The sequence below is a fragment of the Anabas testudineus genome, chromosome 2, assembly GCF_900324465.2.
Source record: "Anabas testudineus chromosome 2, fAnaTes1.2, whole genome shotgun sequence".
Taxonomy (NCBI): Eukaryota; Metazoa; Chordata; class Actinopteri; order Anabantiformes; family Anabantidae; genus Anabas; species Anabas testudineus.
Genome location: NC_046611.1, coordinates 12,158,895 through 12,180,123, shown reverse-complemented (window position 1 = coordinate 12,180,123; position 21,229 = coordinate 12,158,895). Strand labels below are relative to the sequence as shown.

At 39.6% G+C, this 21,229-nt stretch overlaps 1 protein-coding gene across 1 annotated transcript in view; it reads right to left on the bottom strand.

The window, feature by feature from the left end:
- Positions 1-21,229, bottom strand: part of dmd (dystrophin) — a 240,174-nt gene that overhangs the window by 100,834 nt on the left and 118,111 nt on the right. The window contains exons 16-25 of the mRNA XM_026364224.1: positions 20,898-20,999; positions 18,975-19,082; positions 18,699-18,878; positions 15,304-15,473; positions 14,365-14,488; positions 12,226-12,304; positions 9,784-9,896; positions 8,802-8,930; positions 6,234-6,426; positions 2,738-2,883 (exon numbers count right to left, since the gene is read on the bottom strand). Coding sequence (XP_026220009.1) covers positions 2,738-2,883; positions 6,234-6,426; positions 8,802-8,930; positions 9,784-9,896; positions 12,226-12,304; positions 14,365-14,488; positions 15,304-15,473; positions 18,699-18,878; positions 18,975-19,082; positions 20,898-20,999 — 1,344 coding nt within the window. The remainder of the gene's footprint in view (positions 1-2,737; positions 2,884-6,233; positions 6,427-8,801; positions 8,931-9,783; positions 9,897-12,225; positions 12,305-14,364; positions 14,489-15,303; positions 15,474-18,698; positions 18,879-18,974; positions 19,083-20,897; positions 21,000-21,229) is intronic.

Sequence of the window (21,229 nt, the reverse complement as noted above, 5' to 3'; positions counted from 1 at the left end):
AGAAGTGCACGTCTGTGTGTGCATCTGCATTCACCGCTCTGCTGTATGCATATAGACACACACTGCATCGGCAAATGAGTGTGTGTGTGTATCTGTAGGTAGATATTGTGATAAACAGAGGCGCTGATTTGCTCAACTGGGATTTCGCTCACCCGCCTCTCATAATTGTGGAATTGTAGACAAATACGCGCACACATACACACATAAATATCAACAGCAGGTCTTCTCTGGCCTGCTGTCGGCATGTTAAGCAGATGGAAGTTGAGCTTCACAAAATCTCTGATTTTTAGTGGAATTGAATTTCTCCCTGCTTATTGTTAGGTTTCTAAAGGTACGCTTTCTTGTGCTGTTGGTGCGGCTGCTTCCCTTGAAAGCTGTAGTTCGCAGAGTATTTGAACAGGATCTTGCCTCCATAAAGCTACAGTGTGTAACCTTTTTCTAATATTCTTAACATATCTTGATATGCAGAGATATTATGCTCAAAAGGGTTTTTGGGGGTTTAACCACAAAGAGAAAGTTAATTATTTCTGTGTTAAGTTTTGTATATTACTATTTATTGCAGTTGTAGACTAATACCTGCAAGGCTGTGGGAAATGTGACAAAGTAAAGAGAGGAGGGGCTGGACAGAGTCGAATGATTTAGACTTCCATGACACCACTAGCTTGAATCTCAAAAGTTGTATCACAGAGTTGACATTTAGAGACAGACAACTATTCACACCTCTGTTAACTAACGCTGACCCTACCCTATCCTGACCTTATCACAGATCCCATTAGAAAACCCACTCAATCACAGGGAGAACATGTAAACCACCACCGACCAGTGGTTTAAAACCCATGTCCTTCGTGCTGTGAGGCGACAGTGTTAACTAATACACCCAGAAGACATTTATTTAATAATTCTAACTTTTCTGAATTCAAGCATTATCATACACAACCTTGAGTGTTGCCATTAAACTCCGCCCCCTGTTCGTTTAACCCCCAGTTTATTCAAAGTTGTTTACAGGCAGAATTTAGGATGATGTAGTGGTGTGGTGTCACCTCAAACATCTCCCCAACTATTAACACTTTCTTTCTTTCTATCCAGCAAAATTAGTTGAAAATGACCTCTTGTTTTTAAAGGCTTCATTAATGATTCGTTCTATTTTATCTTTATCTGGTGATGTGATTTGGGGATGTCCTAGTGTTTCAGATGCACACAGTTTACTCACTAGGTTGTGGGTATGAATCAGACTCTTGGTTAATGGAGCATGTCATCTGCTTTCTGTCCCTTAGCCATCCTTTGCCTGCTACCTTAAGAGCAACACAAAACACCTTTTAAAGGAGTGCTGCTTGGGCAGTTTGGCATTACCATTGACAATATAACTTTACTGCTAGTAGTAAAAACTGATTACAGTGTTATCCAGCCTCACAGGATTATAGATCCAGCCTCATTTTGGCATTTTATGGGGACTGGTAAATAGATGTTAGCAGCACTGTTGTCAGAAGTACACACTGTAATAAAAACTTAATGCTTCTATGAGCTGAATCACTGTTTATCACTTTGTTATTAATCATCTTTTGCATTTCAGGTTGTCTTTATAGAGACAGAACAAAAATTCCCTCTGAAATCTCAGCTATGCTAAAGACAAACCTCTGAAACAGTATAAAACAGCCTAAAATTAAACATCTTAAAATTAGAGTTGACAATGAAAGGCTTTGAGCTTCGTACTGTACCACTATAAAGTGTCTGTTGAAAGCAGTTAACATGTCAGACGAGGAGTCAGACATGAGAGCAGTTAAAATATGTATTTTAGGAAAACATCAAATAGAAAAACTAAGAAAACAAGAAAAACCATTTCAATTTAAAAATAGGGCTGTAAATGTCTGGGAACTGAGGAGACCAGTTGCTGGAGTTTTAGGTGAGGAACACTTTCCCATTCCTGTCTGATACAGGGTTCTAACTGCTCAACAGTCCGAGGTCTTCTTTAGTGAGTTTAATATGTCAAGATGTACCAAATATTTTCTGTTGGTGAAAGGTCTGGACTGCAGACAGTCAGTTCTGCACTCAGATTCTTCTACTATGCAGTAGCAGCATAACTACATTACATTATGTAGTAGTCTACACACGGCATGTATGATGTTGTAATAAATGTAGCATGTGGTTTATTATTATCCTGCTGAAATAAGTCGTCTGGATGGGGCATATGCTGCTCCAAATTCTGGATATATCTTTTCACACCTTCCCAGATGTGCAAAATGTCCATTCCCTAGACATTCGTGTACCCCCATACCATCAGAGATGCAGGCTTTTAACAAGCTGGAAGGTTCCTCTCCTCTTTAGCCCGGAGGACATGGCTCCCATGGTTTTTATAATAGTCTGATTTTAAATTGACTGACCACGGAATAGTTTTCCACTTTGCCACAGAACGATTTAAATGAGCTTTTCTCAGAGGACACGGCTGCGTTTCTGGATCGTGTTCATATATGGCTTCATTTTTGTGTGACAAAACTTTGGAAGTATTCTCCTGTCATGCAGTGATCTCCATCAGAGAATCATATCATAGCTGTTTTTAATGCAAACCGAACATCCAATATAAATCCAAGATAAATTTTCTAACATTTATAAAAGTCTGACTGCAGATAACCTCAACATTTATTCTGAATCTGATTTTCTGAACAAACCTCTCCTAAAATCTTGGAACAGAACTTTATCACTCCTGTGTAGACTTGAGTGTGGGAGTTATGTGAGTGTTTACCTGAACGTCCTTCAGTCTCTGCTCCATAATAGGATACTCTGTAAGAGCCGTCGATGGGATGTCCAGCTTGGCCTCGCACTGTTGTAACCATGCCAACAGTGTTGATATAGTTTCCTTATAACGAGCTGGGGGCAAGCTCTCTAAAACTAGAGAGAGAGAGAGAGAGAGACAGAAAGACATGTCAGAGAGGCTGCCAAGTTAACTCTGTGAGTTGTAACACTGCAAACAGTAAAATCTACAGACAGTCAATAATAATAATAATAATAATAATAATAATAATAATAATAATAATAATAATAATATCTAAATACAGACTAATATTTTAAACAAGGTTTATTCCTCCCAAACTACTTCTTTCAGAAATAATTCTTAATTCATTTACTGATGTTTATTTAACTGTAGAGTTGGGCAATATAGCCTCAAATTATAAATCTGTTATTTTAATGAAAACCTTGTTGATCCCCTTGGGGAAATTGCATATATATAATAAATATAATAATATTTATGAAAATATAGAAAAAAATACTCAGTGTTTCATCAGTTCAGCAGCTTGCAGGCAGCAGCACTTATTAGCCAAATAAAATGAAGGGCATTTTCCATCCTTCTTTCCAGAGAGCTACTGCCCTTGACTGTGTTTACATGCACTTATGTAACCAGGTAACTTGAGTGGTATGGAACAGTGTTCACAGGCAGTAACAGAAACCTGGTTACTGGAAATCCACATATATACGTCTGTTAAGCTTCTCAGTCACCCAGGTTAATGGTTCAGGCTGATAAAGCCTTCTGGATAACTTAAAACAAGTCACCACTGAACAGCAAAGGACAACACAATTCAAGGGTTAGGGTTAGGGTCCATCCTGGACTTACATTGGAAGCATGGGTCACAGAATGCAACTGTAACATCACAGAAAACTCTGCTTTCTACCTTTTTTGCCCTTTTTGTGTGGCTGCAGAGTAGCTGCAGAAACAAGACTTGGGATTTTACAACACACTTTTGTTGTAGCTTCATTATCAGTTGGACTTTAGCTGGACTTTGATTTGAAAACAGGATGATCTCTCCCTCATTCACTCTGGCATCAAAATCTATGCTGATGCTGACTTTCGAAGAAAAGACCTAAAAGTAAACCTTAAACCTAGAGTACGTGTTTGGCATTTGATGCTAAATCCAGACAAGACAGACTCTCATTATTTAATCTCAGTATATTGGAGAAGTTCTATTTTGCAACATTAAAAATACACTAAAAGGTCTTGGTGTACATTTGATTGCAGCTTTTACGCATCATGTTACCATGTTTCTATCAACCTGGGAAAATGTAAAACCTTTTAATAGAACTGGAGAGATTTGTTTTTTGTTTTTTTGATTTAGTTTATATGAACCTTGCTGTAATCTCACCTTCAAGTAAAGGTGAGATATTCAAACTTAAATCTAGACATGTTAAATGTTGAATTACTTTGAAAGCAGGAGTCAAATACTTTTCACCCCTGCATTCACAGACGTTAAACATCTATCATATAGTTCTCTGGTAAATGGAGTTGTTTCAGTTTATGCTAAAAAAGCTTTCCTGAACTGAACTGAACGATTAAAAGAAATGTGCTGACCTGGTCTGACCTGACTTCAGAGGCAGGAAGGGAAAAAAAGTGTCATTTAAAACATTTCTTCCAGAGAAATTCTTTACTATTGCTGCACTCACGCATTTGGCACAGTAATCACTGTGTCTGCACACAAGCCTATGCCCAGCCATGTGTGAGTGGCTGAAAATGCGTGTTAGATATCTCACCCACGCCAGGGGTGTGAAAGCACAGTGTGTGGCACAAGGGAAGAAACTGAGTGACTAGAGAAGTATAGTTTGTCTGTTGGCTGTCAGCATCCTTCTCATTCTCTTATCTTTTCTTCTCTCTCCAGCTGACTCTCCTTTTCTTCCGTTCTTCTCACGCCGGGCTTCTATTCTCCATCAGTGTCTTTTTCCTCAGTGTCATTTTCTCGGTGTCTATATATTTTTCTCATTTCTTTCTCTCATTCGCTCTCTTATTTATATAAATAGCTATCTTCTCTTGTTTTGTCATGTCTGTCTGATTTAGTTTCTTGTCCTGATGTTCGCAGCTTTCAGCTTTCTTAAATAAATCAACACCTATATTTGCAAAATATCATCCATTCAACTCCTTTTTGCATTTGTGGTTCATGTTGGCATAAAATTTAACAATAGGATTCTTAGGAGATCACCATATGGAAATTTTCTTTTCTCTTGCCCCCTCTACAGAGAGGTCACTATGAGCACAGGAGCTGGCAGAGATTCACTGTCTTGGCCAAGGACACGTCAACAAGGTGGACATTGCACCCACAAAATTTGGTTAAAAGGGAATATTGCTATATAAAAACCTGCTGTGCAAATATTGTTTGTGTTTCTCCTAATTAAAACTGTTTCATAACTGTAAAACTAGCAGTAAAACATAATAAATGATATGTGAATAAGTGAGAATAGTAAATCATATGCAAACAGATTATATTGCTTCACAGTATGTGTTTGACTGATCTTGATGCATTAAAACCATTCTACCTAGACCACAACCTGTTGTGACATTAGCCACTTGAAATCTGTGTGAAACTGAGCAATGACTACAGAATATCCCTCAAAACGCTGAATCCAGAGTCCTGCACAGGCCTGGTAACTAAGGTTTGGAAGAAATGATTCCTCACATTTTGAAAATATTATTAACTGAAATTCCACAACAATGTCAGAAAACACAAGAATAGTCAGTCCTGGTGCTATGAGAGGGCCCAGGGGCCGAGCACCACTCCAGGTGGTGCTGCAAAATTGAGATTAGCAACACTTTTTATTTTAGTCCTGCTAACTTTCAGTTATAGCAGCATGTTTCAGAAATGATGTTTTCTGTTAAGATGGATGTGCATGTGTGCTTTCTAGAGAGATGTATTGGTGACAGATAGACTACGTTTAAACAACGTTTTCAGATGACTCCACCTAATGCTCACACTGCAACAATATCCATCTAATCCTGAGAGGTGTTTGTAAACATACTAGTTCATAGCGGTTACTTACTAATATTCAATGCAAAGGTCACATCATCACAATAACAAAATTAAAAAAAGACTCATAACCTAGGACTGAGAATGGGACTATTGCATCCTCAATTCTAGTTTAGTCATTTAAACAAAAGATCTTCTCATATAAATGATGCCAAAAGACTTCCTAAATTGTTGGTCTTTTAGCTCTTCGTTCGCTCACAGTCTTTTCTGCTGTTCACCAAAACTGATTTTGGGAAATGTTTCAAAGTAAAATCATTAAGAATTAAAATCTTTCTTTGCATTTTCATCATGCAGAAATTATTTTAAAGAAGTGTACCCATCAACAATTGAGGACAAGCAGAAACAAAGAGCGGTCACAAGGTGCAGGAAACAGGTTCATTATTACTATTCACTAAATGAGTTGCAGGGATTCAGTTTTTGCAGTACTGTATATCAGCAACTCTCCTCTCTTACCCAATTGTAGCTGCCTCTCTCTCGCCCTCAGGTCCTCCAGGACCTTTTGGTAGTGCTCTTTGAAGGCGCTGATGTCGGCATCCAGGAAGGCAGAAGGGTCCTCCTCTCCTTCCTTTTCCTCCTTCAGCTCTTTCAGCTGCTTCTCCAGAAGGTCCACCTGAGGCTGCAGGGAGGCCAGGCGAGCCACTTCTTCCTGACAAGACAACGAGGAAAAAGACAGAGAGAGCGTCCAATAAAAACGTAACCGAGAACAAATATTGTTTTCCACTTTGTTTGCCTTTGTCTAATTTTACAGAAGTGTCTAAAGCTGCGTTTGATGCACATTTGAGGTTAGAAATATCCGATTCACATAAATGTTCCCACACTATCATTGGCATACACCATACACCCACGATAAGAAGAGTTTCTCATGTTGAGCCGTACTGGTACATTTGGTGTTGTGAATTGTGGAAGGCTTTGAGCTCAAAATTCGTATCTGACATATCTGATCTGGGATGTGCATCAAAGCAGCATAAATACACTAACTGTTAAGGAATAGGCAGCCAGGGAGAATATTGCACTAGCTCAGCAAAACCTACGCGCAGCTGTGAAACACTTTTTCCTGAACTTCAACACAATGAACAGGTAAAATAACTTTTAACCATCATAAGAGGAGGAAAGAACAGTGTGAGGTTGAATCAGCTTTTCTGGTGTGAGTTCATCTCCAGCAAACATTAATCAAACATAATTATATTAGGATTACGTTTGGGGTGCAACATGTTTTTTTGAAAAGCTAAATGATAGTTGAGTTTGTGTTAACTGTGTGGGTCAGTTTTGACTCAGTTGTGAGTCAGGTCTCCCAGCAGTATAGAAAATTGTTACAACTAACTCTAACTTGACTTCCAGCAGTGAAATGTAGTTTGTACATTAACGTAACAGTAATGGCAATTTCATAATATATTAGTCTCACATATTAAATTGCTTCGCTGCTACTTTCACAACCTAAATGTTTCCTTCAGTGCTGATCAACACATTCCTCCTGTGCCTGCACAAACATTATGTTAATCTCATCCTCACCTCACTTCTCCTTCCAGCTCCGAACTGTCGTTACTAGATGTAATCGATGTTTGTGTTTCTTTACATATTTGTAGTTGTGTGAGCTGAGGAGCTCACGGGTTGTGGGACGGCAGTCAGTTATTTGAACTTATTGAACAGGTTACTTACTTTACCAGGTTACTAAACATAAATCATGGAATCAAAGCTTCTACATACTGTACACCTCAGATTACTGTGCAGCTACTGTATAATGACCTGCAGCCTTCCAGATGTGCATGGATATTTACTGTGTCTACCTACTTTTAGGTAGGCATATGGCAAATTCCTCCACCTAGAGGTGAACAGCACCACTGCACTTCTGCTGGCTACAAATAACAGGATTCCTTCGTTATGTGTTTTGGTGTTTATATGGGATTTGGTGATGGCAACTAAAACCCCTTTATAGCCTTTAAACTAGATGTAAATTGAGAAGGATCAGTGAGGTGATTTGTGTGTGTAGCAGGTTCGTAGGTTAATATTGACTGAAATGTATTACAGTGATGGCTTGACTGCAGCTCAGTCTTATATCCCCTGACGCACCAAATAAGTTAACACTCTAGCCTAGAGCCGAGACACACAATCCGTATTCATGAATAATGTTAGAAAACACAAGCATCTACAGTATAACCTCGACAGAATATATTTTCATACGCTGACAGTTGGCGGAATGACTTGCCGGTGGGAAGGTTGTTTTAAAAGTTTTGGTAAATATTTCATTTTCTCAGAAGCGTTTCCTGTTTAATATAAAGACAGAAACCAAGAAAGTATTTATATGTGGGAGCAAGTGTGCGTTATCCATTCGTGTCTATGTGTGGGCAAGTGAAAATGCGTGGGTGCACATCTGAGGGAAACCTTGTTTGTGTGAATTTGTTAGATGCATCTTCCAAGAAAAAGCCTCCATCTCTTTTTCCCGGCTTCCCCTGATTATGTCCCTCACTCTTTCGCCCCGACGTCCATCCTGTTTTACTCAGAGTTTACTCATCTTGACACTTTCACTTTATTTTTTCCTCCCTTCTTCTCATCTCCCTTCCTTTTGAAGTTTGTTTCTCATCTGCCTGCCACTTTTGCTGTTATTAAAATTAACTCGTATGTACTATCAACGGATCCTGGAGGAAGCCTGAACGTCTCAAAACGCCTGAGTTAAAGGACTGGTTAGACATTTTCAGACATGTTCCAGAGACGACTCTGATGTCTGTCTTCTATGAAGCTAAAGGCAACAAGGCGAAAGAGCACAACAATAAAAACATACAGCAGGGGCTGAACTAAGTAAATGAACGACATAAATATACTTACAGAAAAGAGCTGTGACACAGAGATGAAAAGAGACAGACATAGAACCAGGAGAAACAAATAAAGACACTGAAGAAACTGAGACTTAGCAAGTAGAACAAACAGACAACAAAGCACACATAAAATGTTTAGTATGGGTCTGAGCAGACAATGATGGTCTGCTCTGGAGAAAGTGTAGAATTAAGCCCACATCATTTCACTCACCCGACATCGCTCCAGTTGAACCTTGAGCGGTTCTGGTTCAAACGCTGGAGGCGCCTGGACTTTGAGCCAGTTCTCACTAGTGTCCACCGCCTGCTCACACTGTTCATACAAGTTGTAGAAGGCCAGCACCTGCACACACACACATACACACACACACTTTGAATTTACATGTTACATTATATTAAACAGAATAAATAAAGCTATAACATGGCAGTTATGCTGCAGTCAAGATTGATGATAAAACACATCATAGCTGTTGGTTATTATAGGAGTATCGTGCTTTAATTCAAACGAAATGGTTTGATCCATTTCACAAACTTAATTTGATTTAATACACTACTGTACTTTTGCTCTTTAAGTGGATTTCATCTCTCCTCAGAGGGACACAGCAGCTCTTGAAAGTTGTGTGTAAAATGTTCTTTATTTCTACATAAACATCTAAAATGTGTCCATCATGGAGAGATTTAGTCCAGTCCTTCTTACAGATCAGCTTCAGCTCATGAGTGTCTGTTGGCTTCCCGGCATCAACTGCCTGCTTCAGGTCCTTGCACAGCATTTCTACAGGATTACGGTCCGGACTCTGATTCAAACACTCCAAACATTTCAGTCATCTTTAACTATTTAGGGCTGTTATGTTGCTGCATGATCCACCTTTCTGTTGAGCTTCAGTTTTTATTTTTCTGTATGACTCAAAATTCACAGCTTCATCAATTTTAGGAATCCTGGTCCAGAAGCAGCAAAGCAGGCTCTAATCATGCTCCTTCCACCACCACCAGATCTTCAGAAATCTCCTTTGTTTGATCCATGTCGCACTTGTACAAAGCTGTTTTGTTAAGGTCAGATTTCACTTTTTAAAATAGGGACTTACAGCTGATTGACTGCTTTTTTAAATAAATGGATAAACCTGAAAAAACATCCAGGGATTTGTAAGACTGGATCATTTTCCACAGTAAATAAATTCAATTTTGTTGTGTGTGTGTACCTTTGTCTGGTAAGCCAGCCACGCCAACCTGTCTTCCAACAGGGCACAGAATCCCACCCAGCGCTGGTTCAGCTGCTCCGCTGCCTGTGCAATATCATCAGCGCGACTCCCCTCTGGGGGGTGGCAGACAGAGACAGAGAGAGAGAGAGAGGAGGCTGTCACACGCACAAACAGTGATACATGCTTCAAAGTTCACATGGGCATGACTGGTCTCTCTGTAGGGGACAGACATTAGTACACACAAACACACTATAACGTGCACACAGAATCTGGTGAATGTCATCTGTAGGGGAGCCATTGATATTCTACACAAAACCAAGACCTGTTTGTCTGCCTGCCCATTGAACACGGACACACACACACACACACACACACACACACACACACACACACACACACACACACACACACACGCGCACACACACTGCTCATCACTATCTGACATTTTGATGTAAATGGCCAACTTAAAGTGTGCATAAAACTCCTTTGCCCGGAAAATGAAAACCTCCAAGAGGTTCCAGGAGGGAAAAATCAATGCTAAATTTGTACAAAGATGGATTCACGCTCCTGTCTGTAAAAGGGCAACGTGAACCCCACCAGCTGGATAATAATTGGACCTGGAAAATGCAGCCTCCTGTCTCATCTGGCACACGAACAGGCTCAATCGTACCTCCATTATGTTCCATTTTCATGTCAAGCATTCGGCCGATGCTGCTTTCAGCCACAGGTTACTCTGAATACAGTAGCACAAGTTTAACGGGAGGTCAGTGCCATCACATTTAAGCCTGAAGTTCAAAAACTGTTGCTGAAACGTTTGCTTCCAACAGCTATAGTTTCCATTTTGTAAAGAAAAAATACATAGAGATTCAAACCAAGAATAATGTGTCCTGTTAACAAGCCTGGTGTCCGTCACTTGGTCACACTCTTGAACTCAGGGACACAAACTAGTTTATTTTGACTCAGTCCCACATGCATCAACCTACTGCCACAGATACTGGAGCATCAAATGTGGACAAATCCACCACTGGTATTAGTCCTAAATAATGTTTGAGTTAAAATTAAAGTGACCAGCTGTTTTAGGAAATTACTGAGCCTGATCTGTTTGTTAAGTGCGACGTAACATGTGGCTTCTGCCACTCCCTCAGACTCAAAACCCTCCATCATGGATGCACAGTATAGTGAAAACTTTCTGTCATCACATTAGAGTAAATAATCCTCATAGACGTACTTTATTATTTTATTGTGTCCTGTTGTTTCACTGTTCTTCTCCTGGCTTGTGAAGTGAGCTCCAACCAAAGGCATCATTAAGGCCTTATCTTAAGTTCACTTCTCACTTTCACAGGTCGACTTGTGTTGTCTTGCAGGAATTCAATGGAGGCTTGTGAGGCATCACTTTCAACTTGTTACATTCACTAGCTCGTCAGTGCGTAGAAGACAATCCTGGATGGATCTCCCAGAAACACACACTAATATTAATAATAGGATTTCTGACAGTGGTGATGTGTCCCACTTGGTGAAAAGAACTCTATTTCCTAAGCATCAACAAAGGCACCATCTTTAGAACTTAGAGCATTGTAATAAAATCGGACACTGACGTGTGTGAGCCATTTGTCTTATCATTTAGGATGTTGTTGAATTAAGATGAATTTGCTGATTGATGCCTGGACATGCTTGGTGCTTGTAAAAGCAAAACATTTGAAACATATGTAAGTGAAACAATAACAACAAAACAATAAAAACAGCTTATCTGGGAAGATGTTATGCATGCGTGACAATATTCACACACAAAAACACAGAGCTTTTTTCTCTCTCCTTCACCTCACACACACACACACACACACACACACACACACATACACACATACACAAACTTTGTATGGGAGTCAGTGTGAGGACACTCATTGATATAATGCATTCCCTAGACCCCTCTGCCGGTGTTGCATACTGATCTACTCTGTTTAAATTTTTAATTTATCCTACCTAACCATCTCAACTAACTGCCTCACCTTAAGCTTCACCCTGTGCTTCACCCTAACCCTAACCCTAACCAAAACCTGATCCTAACCCTAAAACCCAGTCTTAACCCCAAAATTGCTCTTTAAACACCCTTCTCATTGTAAGGACCAGCTAAAATGCCCTCACTTAGTAAAAATGTCCTTGCAAATGTACCTTTTGCAGAAGGTTAGAGCAGTGAAATGAATGGAAAAAAAGAGAAAAGTATAAATTTTGTCTGTTTTCAGAAGCTTTAACAATTGCACAAGGACAGAGGAGAGGACGGGTGAGAAGAAACATCTCTGTCTCTGCCTGTTCCTCTCTGTCAGGGTTTCTATGGAGACAAGGAGAGAGGGTGGGACAGGTGGAGGCGTTGCCATGGGGACAGACAGCGTGTGCGTGCATGTGTGTGTGTGTGCGGACAAACAAGTGTGTGAGGGTGCACGTTACCCTGTTCGACCAGGGTCTGCGCTGTGCGTGTTGCCTCCTGGAGCTTTCGGTACTTCTCTGGTCGCTCTCTTGCTATCGCCTGTGGTAAAGAGAACGAGAGTCGGGGAGAGAGGAGGAGAAATATGGAGTTATAGGACAAGAAAAGGTAGAGAGACATAAGGAACGGCAGGTCGAAAGCTAGAGAAGTATTATTTAATACAAACAAAAAGAAATAAAGCAGGTGATGTAAGTTTCATCAGCCTCTGATGGGACAGATAGGTCAACCTCAGCATGTCCAGTCATTTATTAAAACATCTAGTTTTAGTGTTACAGCAGAACGAGGTGACCTTTGACCTTCAACCCCAAACAGACATTTCATCCTTTCAGACCAAATGATCAATTAAAGCACTTTTCAAAAGAATCTCTCAACGTGTTCCAAAGATTCACTAAATGGGATGGATGGACAGTGGATCACAGTCACACTAATATCAGAATTAAAGAAAATGAGCGATTAGAATAAACATTGATTTTGCCCTCTGGGACGTCCCCCTCTCCTAAAAATGACGTTCTTATGCAGCTAAACTGCAAACGCAGTCACATTTCTGTAGGAAACTTAATCACATAATCTGGTGAAATTATGTGTCTTACACAACGTATCTGCATTTCTAATAGAAACAGAAATTTTAGAAGGGGCTGTCTGCGACTGTTATTTAAATGATTTATAGACGCCTATAGAGATTAAAATGTAGTCCACATTTTTTTATGCTTATACCTTTCATTATCTTGTGACCCACTCTAAAGTGCCCCTGCTTTTTATTCAGGTTATTTAACTTGTTGCTGCTTAATATATATTCATAAAGCCTGTGCAGCAGTTGTCTCTCTTTAGGTTGGAGAACAAAAATGCATACATTAAAGCCGGTGAATTAAATTACTTTGCACCACACATATTATCTATATATTTGTGCTTTTAAGGGTTAGAAAGATGCAACACCTTTAGCCCGTGAATCTGATAAAATTGCTTTCTAACGAGGTGCTCTGGCAGATTTTCATGCTGTTTCTCATATAAGCTGCAGCAAAGTGCAGAGGCGACAGTAAAGCTGAAGAGGCAGCCGAGATGAGAGGAGATTTTGTAGAATCGGCCTCCCTGAAATTCATCACTTTGCTTCTCTTACCAAAGTGCACACATCGTTCGAACAGTAATGCCAGTGTTAGACTTTATGTCTTATTTCCAAAGGGTTCTTGGCAGTTGCTTTGGATTTGTGTTCAATTTGTGTTTGTGTTGAATTTATTTATTATGAATACTTTCTGACAGATCAAACTAGTTTGAGCAACGAACATTTTGTTTTATCATTCTTCATTCTCTATTTTTATTTATTATATGTAAAATGTAAAAGGTGCCAGTCAAAGAATAATCATTAGTTCTGTAATTCCCTCCAGCTCCACAAAGTTGTTAAGCCTCTTTTAACTCATTGTTTTGGTTTTAAATTTAAATGTTCTTAAACATCTGCAGTGAAGTTATGATCAATACTTATAGAGCAGCATCAAAGCTTTTATTGCCAGCATAATGTTGTTTACTCTCAAATCTACAGTCATTTTTCTTGTATGTCTCATTGATTATTAAGTTCTCAGTTTGCACAATTTTGCAGTAGTGGCTTTACGGTGTCAATACATACGACTCACTCATGGTGCCAACAAGGTCAGGGACCGGTTTCCCTCTTTTTACAGGTTTTGATGCTAAGGTGAGCGAACTGTCTCCTGAATGTAGCAATAGAGACTCTAGAGCTACGTTCATCAAAATATTAAAAGGGCAGCAAAACATTTATAACTATTTACAATGAGTGCAGCCAGTTGTTTATCTCAATTCCCAGTATTTATAAACAGCAGTAGATTTCTTTCTGGAGATTTGGTGAACGTTTATACTATACTGTATATTTGAATGGAAAGCCACCAACTGAGCCACATCGGTGTTGTCCTGTGAACGTAATCAACATTCAGAATGACCTCACAGGTATGGCTGCTATATGTAAGGTAACATTCATTTCTGACCCAACTGTGTGATGGGACCTTGTTATTTCAGCTTCACAGAGCTCAGCAGATTAAGCTCTGCAGGGTGTCTGACACACACACACACATACACACACACACACACAGCGTTTTTACCTGCACTTTGTCATGCAGCTCCTGAATGCTGCCATCCTTGCGTGATACAGAGAACTCAGGGCTCTGTAGGATAGCCTCGCCGCGGGTCATGTAGCTGTGGACCTCTGTGAAGTCCACGTCAAACCTGATGGCACACGCATGCACTTAGCTGTAATACCGACTGTACTGATATTGTCGAGCACAAAAGATGTTTGTAGCTGCAACTTTCCATACAAGCTGTCTTTTCAAGATTACTTGATTCTCTGCTCCTTTTAGCTAATTTAGATTTAAGATTTAATTTACAGGTTGAGATTTAAGTTAATTTCATAACTGGAGAAAGTGAAACATCTGACATCACAGAATGAGTGCAGTATAAATATATTTTATGCTCATTATAAGAAGAAGTAAATGAAGATCAGTGTAAACCCACATAGTAGCCTTTTGTCTGCCACATTTACAGCATCAAAATTAAACTATGTATCACACAGGAGTTGAATTTATCATATTTTATACCATAATAATATAGAACATAACAGTAATAATAGTAACCACAGTTGTCAAACAAAGAGAAGTGAAGCAAAAAAGTACATCTCCATCCACATTCAAGTAAAAGTCTATACAGTAGTACATATACTGAAGGAAAACACATGGATTGAATTCAATTAAACACACTAATTGTACACTACAGTACCACACTTACTTAAATATAGTAAACAGATTCTCTTCTAAGGTTGCTTGCTTTACTTCATTACTACAGGAATTTCTTCTACTTCACTACTATGAAGGTTTCATTTCATTTATCACAGATACTCATTACCAGTATCTGCAGATTCATCACCTACCTGCTGAGATAAGACAGCAGAAATGGGTGCATGAAACTGAACGTTTAACAAACGTTAGAAAAGCACATTTTGATGCTCTGAGGATTCTTTACAAGTCCGTAGCGTAACACACACCCACCTTTTCCTGAGTTCAGAATCTACCACCACTTGTCTCTTCTTCTGAGGTGGCGGCGACTCTCGAGTCTGGCGCACGGCTGACACCTTCTCCCTTGTTGTCACCTTGGTAACGGTCGTTGTGACAGAGTGGGTCAGCTCAGACTGCTGGGTCACGCTGAGAGCTGATGACAGCTGAAAATGCACAGAAAAAAAAATAAATGTAGACAAACTGCGCACAACACCAGCTGCTGTATCGGTTTACAAGCATCTGTCAAAAGCATACAGATCCCACATCACCACTTAACACACTCTCACATCTGTCTGAGTGCCTGCACACAAACACACACACACACACACACACACACACACACACACACACACACACACACACTGAGTGCAACAGTGTCCCTGAGAGGCGATGAGTCAAGAATCAGCTACATCAGTCATACACGATCACAACAAATAACAAGCAGAGATGTGTGTGGGGTATCAGCAGCTACAGATGAGAGTGTGTGTAGGGAAGTGTGTACTCAGGCAGCTGTGAGGTGGCTAAGTTACTATGCAGGATTTCTGTGACTGACAGACTGCTATAAAGATAAAAAGTGTGAGAATGGATGTTTACATGAAGGTCTGTGCTTATTCGGAGTCGGAGCATTGTCTTCTGCTTTCTTTTGTGGGACCGCAGAGGTCGAGCTGCTAATTATCTGGCTGTTTATAATGGACAAGTAACTGAGAAAGAGACTGACTAAGGGAAAGACAGCGTATGTGCAAGTGAAGCGTCACCAGAAATTTCAGCATGGATTTTGACTTGTGCTACAGAATTTTAACTACGTGGAATGAGAATGATGCTTAAATTAGTCTTAACATGTAATCTGATCTTTTAACCCAATGTGCTGCAGCTAGTAGCACACAAACAATTAAAATTAATTGTTATTGAACACACTCGTTAAACATACAAAGTACTGGTGGAAAAAGTAATTTTATCCTTTATAACTGACTTAATTAGTGGTTGAACCTCCTCTGACAGCAACAGTAGCTGTGGATTAGACCTGCACATTGTTCAGGAAGAACTTTGAACCGCTCTGCTAAATGTTTTACATATGGCTGATTCATGAACCGAGATGTCAACCAGCCCCAATGAATCCTTTAAGTCTTTAGCTGTTACTCTGGTGTCCTTTTTCGCCTCACTAAGCATCCTGTGTTGTGCCTTTACAGCGATCTTGGCTGGGCGCCCACGGTGGAGTAGCCACAGTATCAACTTGTCTCCATTTATGGACTGGACTGATGAATATCGAAACTTTTTGGGATTACTCTGTAAACTCTTTCCTGCTATGTGCAAATCAGCAATTCTTGATCATAGGTTTTCTGAGATCTCTTTCTTCGTGAGGCATCAGCAGATACTGTATGTGAATACTGACACTGGGTGATTTTATAAGTCAAGGTAGCTCTAAACAACACCTCCATTCTCGTTTCATTGATTGGACTCCAGGTTTGCAAACACCTGACTCCAGTTTAGTTGGTGTTACAGCAGAAGCATAGTGTTTCACTTTTGACTCTGTATGTTTAATATGTGTGTTATTCAGTAAAGACATTAAATATCATGACTGTTTGTCTTTTAGCAGCTTAAGATTAATGTGCTTGTTGACATCTGTGACTCTGGTGAACCAATTTATGCAGAAAACCAAGACACAATGAATAGTTCACTGTCTTTTTTCTTGCTTGAAAACCATGACAGTAGTATTGATCTTCTTATCTATCTTAAATAAGTTGAATTATCAAATATGTCAAACTCTTCCCTTAAGTCTCAGCCTTTGAGGTTTTGAGTGTAGCGTGACAAGGAGCACTTTCAGGGTGTTTCAGGGTCCCTTCACAAAGCGGTAACATCAGTAAGTCTGATATTTCACAAAACACTCAGTGTAAAGCTCTCCAAAGGGATTTAAGGATAAAAGTGACATTACAGTGCCGTATTTTTATCAGCATATTCAAACACCACAGACATACTTTGTCTTTATCTTATCACTTGTCAGCACATGTCAGCAGAGAGATGGCGATAAAGAAAGACGCAATTTACTGACATTGTGTAGTTACACAAGGAGATGAGAGACCACAGCAGGGGAAAGTGATTATTGATAATGAAGAGTGCTGACTAAAAGCACTGTCACTTCCTTTGCTGGATGTTTGCTCAAGACAGAGCAGGAAGGAAAGGATAATAAACACAGGACTCCATCTTTCCCTTGTCATTATTCTCCACTGGTGTGTAACATGAAGCTGTTTAGCTGCTCAGTGAGTTCAATGAACTTTCTGTCTCTGAGGCCAAACACGTGATCCCGGGCTTCTTGTAACAGGACAAATGTTGACCTAAGACGCTGCAGACGATGAGGATTCATTTAGATTGGAACCCAGAGTGAGTGAGTCAGGCAAACCAACCATTTTCCAGCAAGCAGCACTTCACAGACTGTTTCATTTAGGAGCAGATGATGAGATATGACCATGGGCTTTTAATGTTAATGCTTTTTTAACTACATTCAGGAACACTCATGTTGACTTTAAACCTAATCGTCTTGTTTCTAACTGGTCTTTATTCAGTGTGGTATAATGCGTATGTTCCTGAGTTGTAACTGTTTGCTAAAATGTAAGCAGCTGGCTGGTAGCATAGAGAAACAGCCATAGTCTGAAGATGAAGACCAAAAACTGACAACTACTGACCTGGCCAAACCATAACCTGAGGCCAACACGTCTCAAATTGCCAAAACTTTTTCACAGAAAACCAAGGTTTACAGCCATGACAGCTTCACTCATGTGTAGGAGTTCTGTCCGACGTGATGTTTGTTTCAAGCCTCAATTTGAAATAAATGATATCAGCAAGGTCTTCAACATTTCTTCTACTAAAGTATATTGTATTTGTAGTTTAGTATATCTACCAAAGTATATTACAGTTTAAATGTAGGGATGCACAATCTATCACACATCCTTTCAGTTCTTCATGCTTGGACATGAAATGTACATTTGTAAGGTAATTACAAAACCCACTTCTAGAAATGCTTCTAAGATGTAATAACAATGAAAATGTGTTCACTTGAACCTTTACTTGTCTGGTAAAAGTACAAAGAAAAGACAAAAAGTACATTTTTTTTTAAAAACTAATTGATAATTCTCTCACTAAATGTGGTACAAAGTATTGTTTGTAACGTCTGTGCTTTTAGCTAATGCTGCTTTTATTGCATTTTAGCCATGACATCTGAAAAGGGTGTTTGTTTTGAAGCTGAAGTCAGAAGACTGTCACAGAGTCTACCACAGTCTGTTTCCTAAGAATATTATGTTTCTAACTACTGTATAAATGTTTAGTTTGGTAAAACTACTTTATCATACACAAACTAGTGAAAAAGAAACCTTGTACATACAGTATGTGTGGTGTACCTGGGAGCTGCTCATCTCTAGACTCTGGACCAATCGATCCCACCGCTGGGCAAAGCTGTCCAGCCTTGCCTCCAATTTGTTGGCCACTTCTTTGTTCTTTACACTGGACAACAGATCCTGACTCATGGAGCACAGCTTGTCCATGGTGGGGCGCTTTGCCTCGAGGTCTGCCTTCACCATCTGCAGGACAGTAAACATGTTGACGGTGTAAGCACTCCCAGTAGGCCTCTCGTCTCATACAATGTATGGCAACAAAATGTGATTTGTGGGTCTCACAGCAAGACGGCGGAGACAAGCCACCATCTCAGGCTGGTCCTTAAGGTTGGAGGTCTTGATGGAGCGAACCAGCTCCTCTTTCTGAGTCAGCCAGGAGTCGAATAAACACTGTGAAGAGAGGAGAGGAGATTAGAACAACAAGGAAACAACAGCGAGCATGACTGAATGGGAGAAAGTCAGAGGGGGAAGAGAAGAGAAACAAGAAAACAGGAAGAGTGGGACCATATGTTGAGACAAAACTCTTTTCATATGGAAGGTGGTGCACTTGTCTCTTGTTGGTAGAGACAGCTCCTGACTGCAGCATCCTCCTCAGGCCTCTGAGAAGCATCCTATTGTTTGTGACAGCATCTCCCCCTCTGCTTGGGATTACACTGTGAATATTTCTGTTATCAGCACACGGACGGTTCATTTGCAACAGGGCCTCGGGTGGTACTTAAGCAAGCATTTAGCCTGAGAATGAAGGAAAATTGAATTCAATGTACTTCCTGGTGTTTTGAATAATTAATCAAATTAAATTTGCTTCTTATGGATGTCTCGGAGCCTTTGAAGCCGGTGATCCCTCATTGTAAAACACACAGGAGAGATTATTTTATGATCAGTCTGTACTTATCTGTGTAACTGATCACTCATCACACTTCATCAAATGGGCCCCTGATGGCCCTCGTCCCACAAAGTAAATACACAGAGTATTATCTTTGTGGTTACGTAAGTCTTTGGTATTTTATTATTCTGGTATTACATAAAAAAATAATAACTAAATCCTAAAATGTCACATATTTGTGTTATTACATGTCTGTGTGGCTGTAAATAATAAAAGGCACACTGGCACTGTGCCAGGATGTGGCCATTAAAATGCAGATTTATTAAATCAAACAATAAACTATTGGTGACTATGACTGAAAGGGTGAAAATGCTAATCTAGTTTGGGGACTTTTAATTAAAACAGATCAGTTAATCCAGTGTATAAGTGTATAATCCAACGTGTTTCAATTATTAATCACAGAACATGAGCGAATCAGATATCATGACACATTTAATTTCCTTTACAGATTCTGCTGTGGCTAAAAATATCAACTGAAAAGACACTGAGAAAATAAGAGTTGTTCCTAATATGTCTAATATATTTCTGAGCGTTGTGACGTTTGATCTAACAGACTGAAGAATTAAAGTATACATTATTTAGTGAGTTGTCATTTGTGCATATTTCTGCTATTGTCATCACAACACATCATCTTGGCCACATTAGCAATATAATCAGGAGGTTAGCGCATCTCTTTTGTTTGAGACTAAACTAACTCTACTAAATTTCTCATCCTTTGCATTAAAGTTTTATTGACGTTAACATCAACACAAATACAACACAGTGGGCCACAGAGAGTTCCTCAGACATCATGACATGTTGTTTTTTGTCTGTAGGGCCTTTTATACACATGTGACCCTTTCTACACTTCGACCAATCAATTCAATTTGCTGCAGGTAGATTTCAGTCCTGACACGTTTCAGGAAAAATCTGAACTAACAGAACTAACAGGAAGTTCCTGATCATAATTTGCAGCCACAGCAAGTGGAGTTTGAAAACCTTTGTGACTTCCGACTTCACAGAGCTGATAGTCTAACTGCAGACTCTCAGTCTCATTGTACAAAGGACAAAATGTTCTGTTCTGTCTTTTTGATTACATCTGATGAAGTGAAATATTTAATTATGAAGCTGATCTAAGATAAAATACTTAATGCAAAGTCTGTTTTTGTTGCTTTACAGTAAATTTCTCTTAAATCTTGCAGGATGTGAGTGAAGACATGATAGAAAACCTAATCTCATTATATTTGCAGAAAATGCTGCTGTGATTCAGTTTCACACACACAAACACAAACACAAACACAAACACAAACACAAACACAAACACAAACACACGATTCTCAAACCTGTTCGTTAGTGAAGTGCTGCCACTTTAGTAAAATCTCCTGAAGCAAAATCCAGCGTTCTTCTGTCCATCTACAAATGGCTGCCCAGCGGTCACCGAGTACCTGCACACACACACACACACACACAGAAAGGCTATATATAAATAATACATTCATATCTACATTAGCACAAACTGCCTTTTGAATCATTTCCTCTGATGGAGTAAAACATTTCCATGTTGCCATGTTTTCACTTTGCAGTTTTTTAGCTGTGGTTTGATTCTCGCTTCTTCTGTGGAAGGACAGATGTGAAAATTAAACCACCGACCTCCGACTGTGTTCCAACGCTGTAC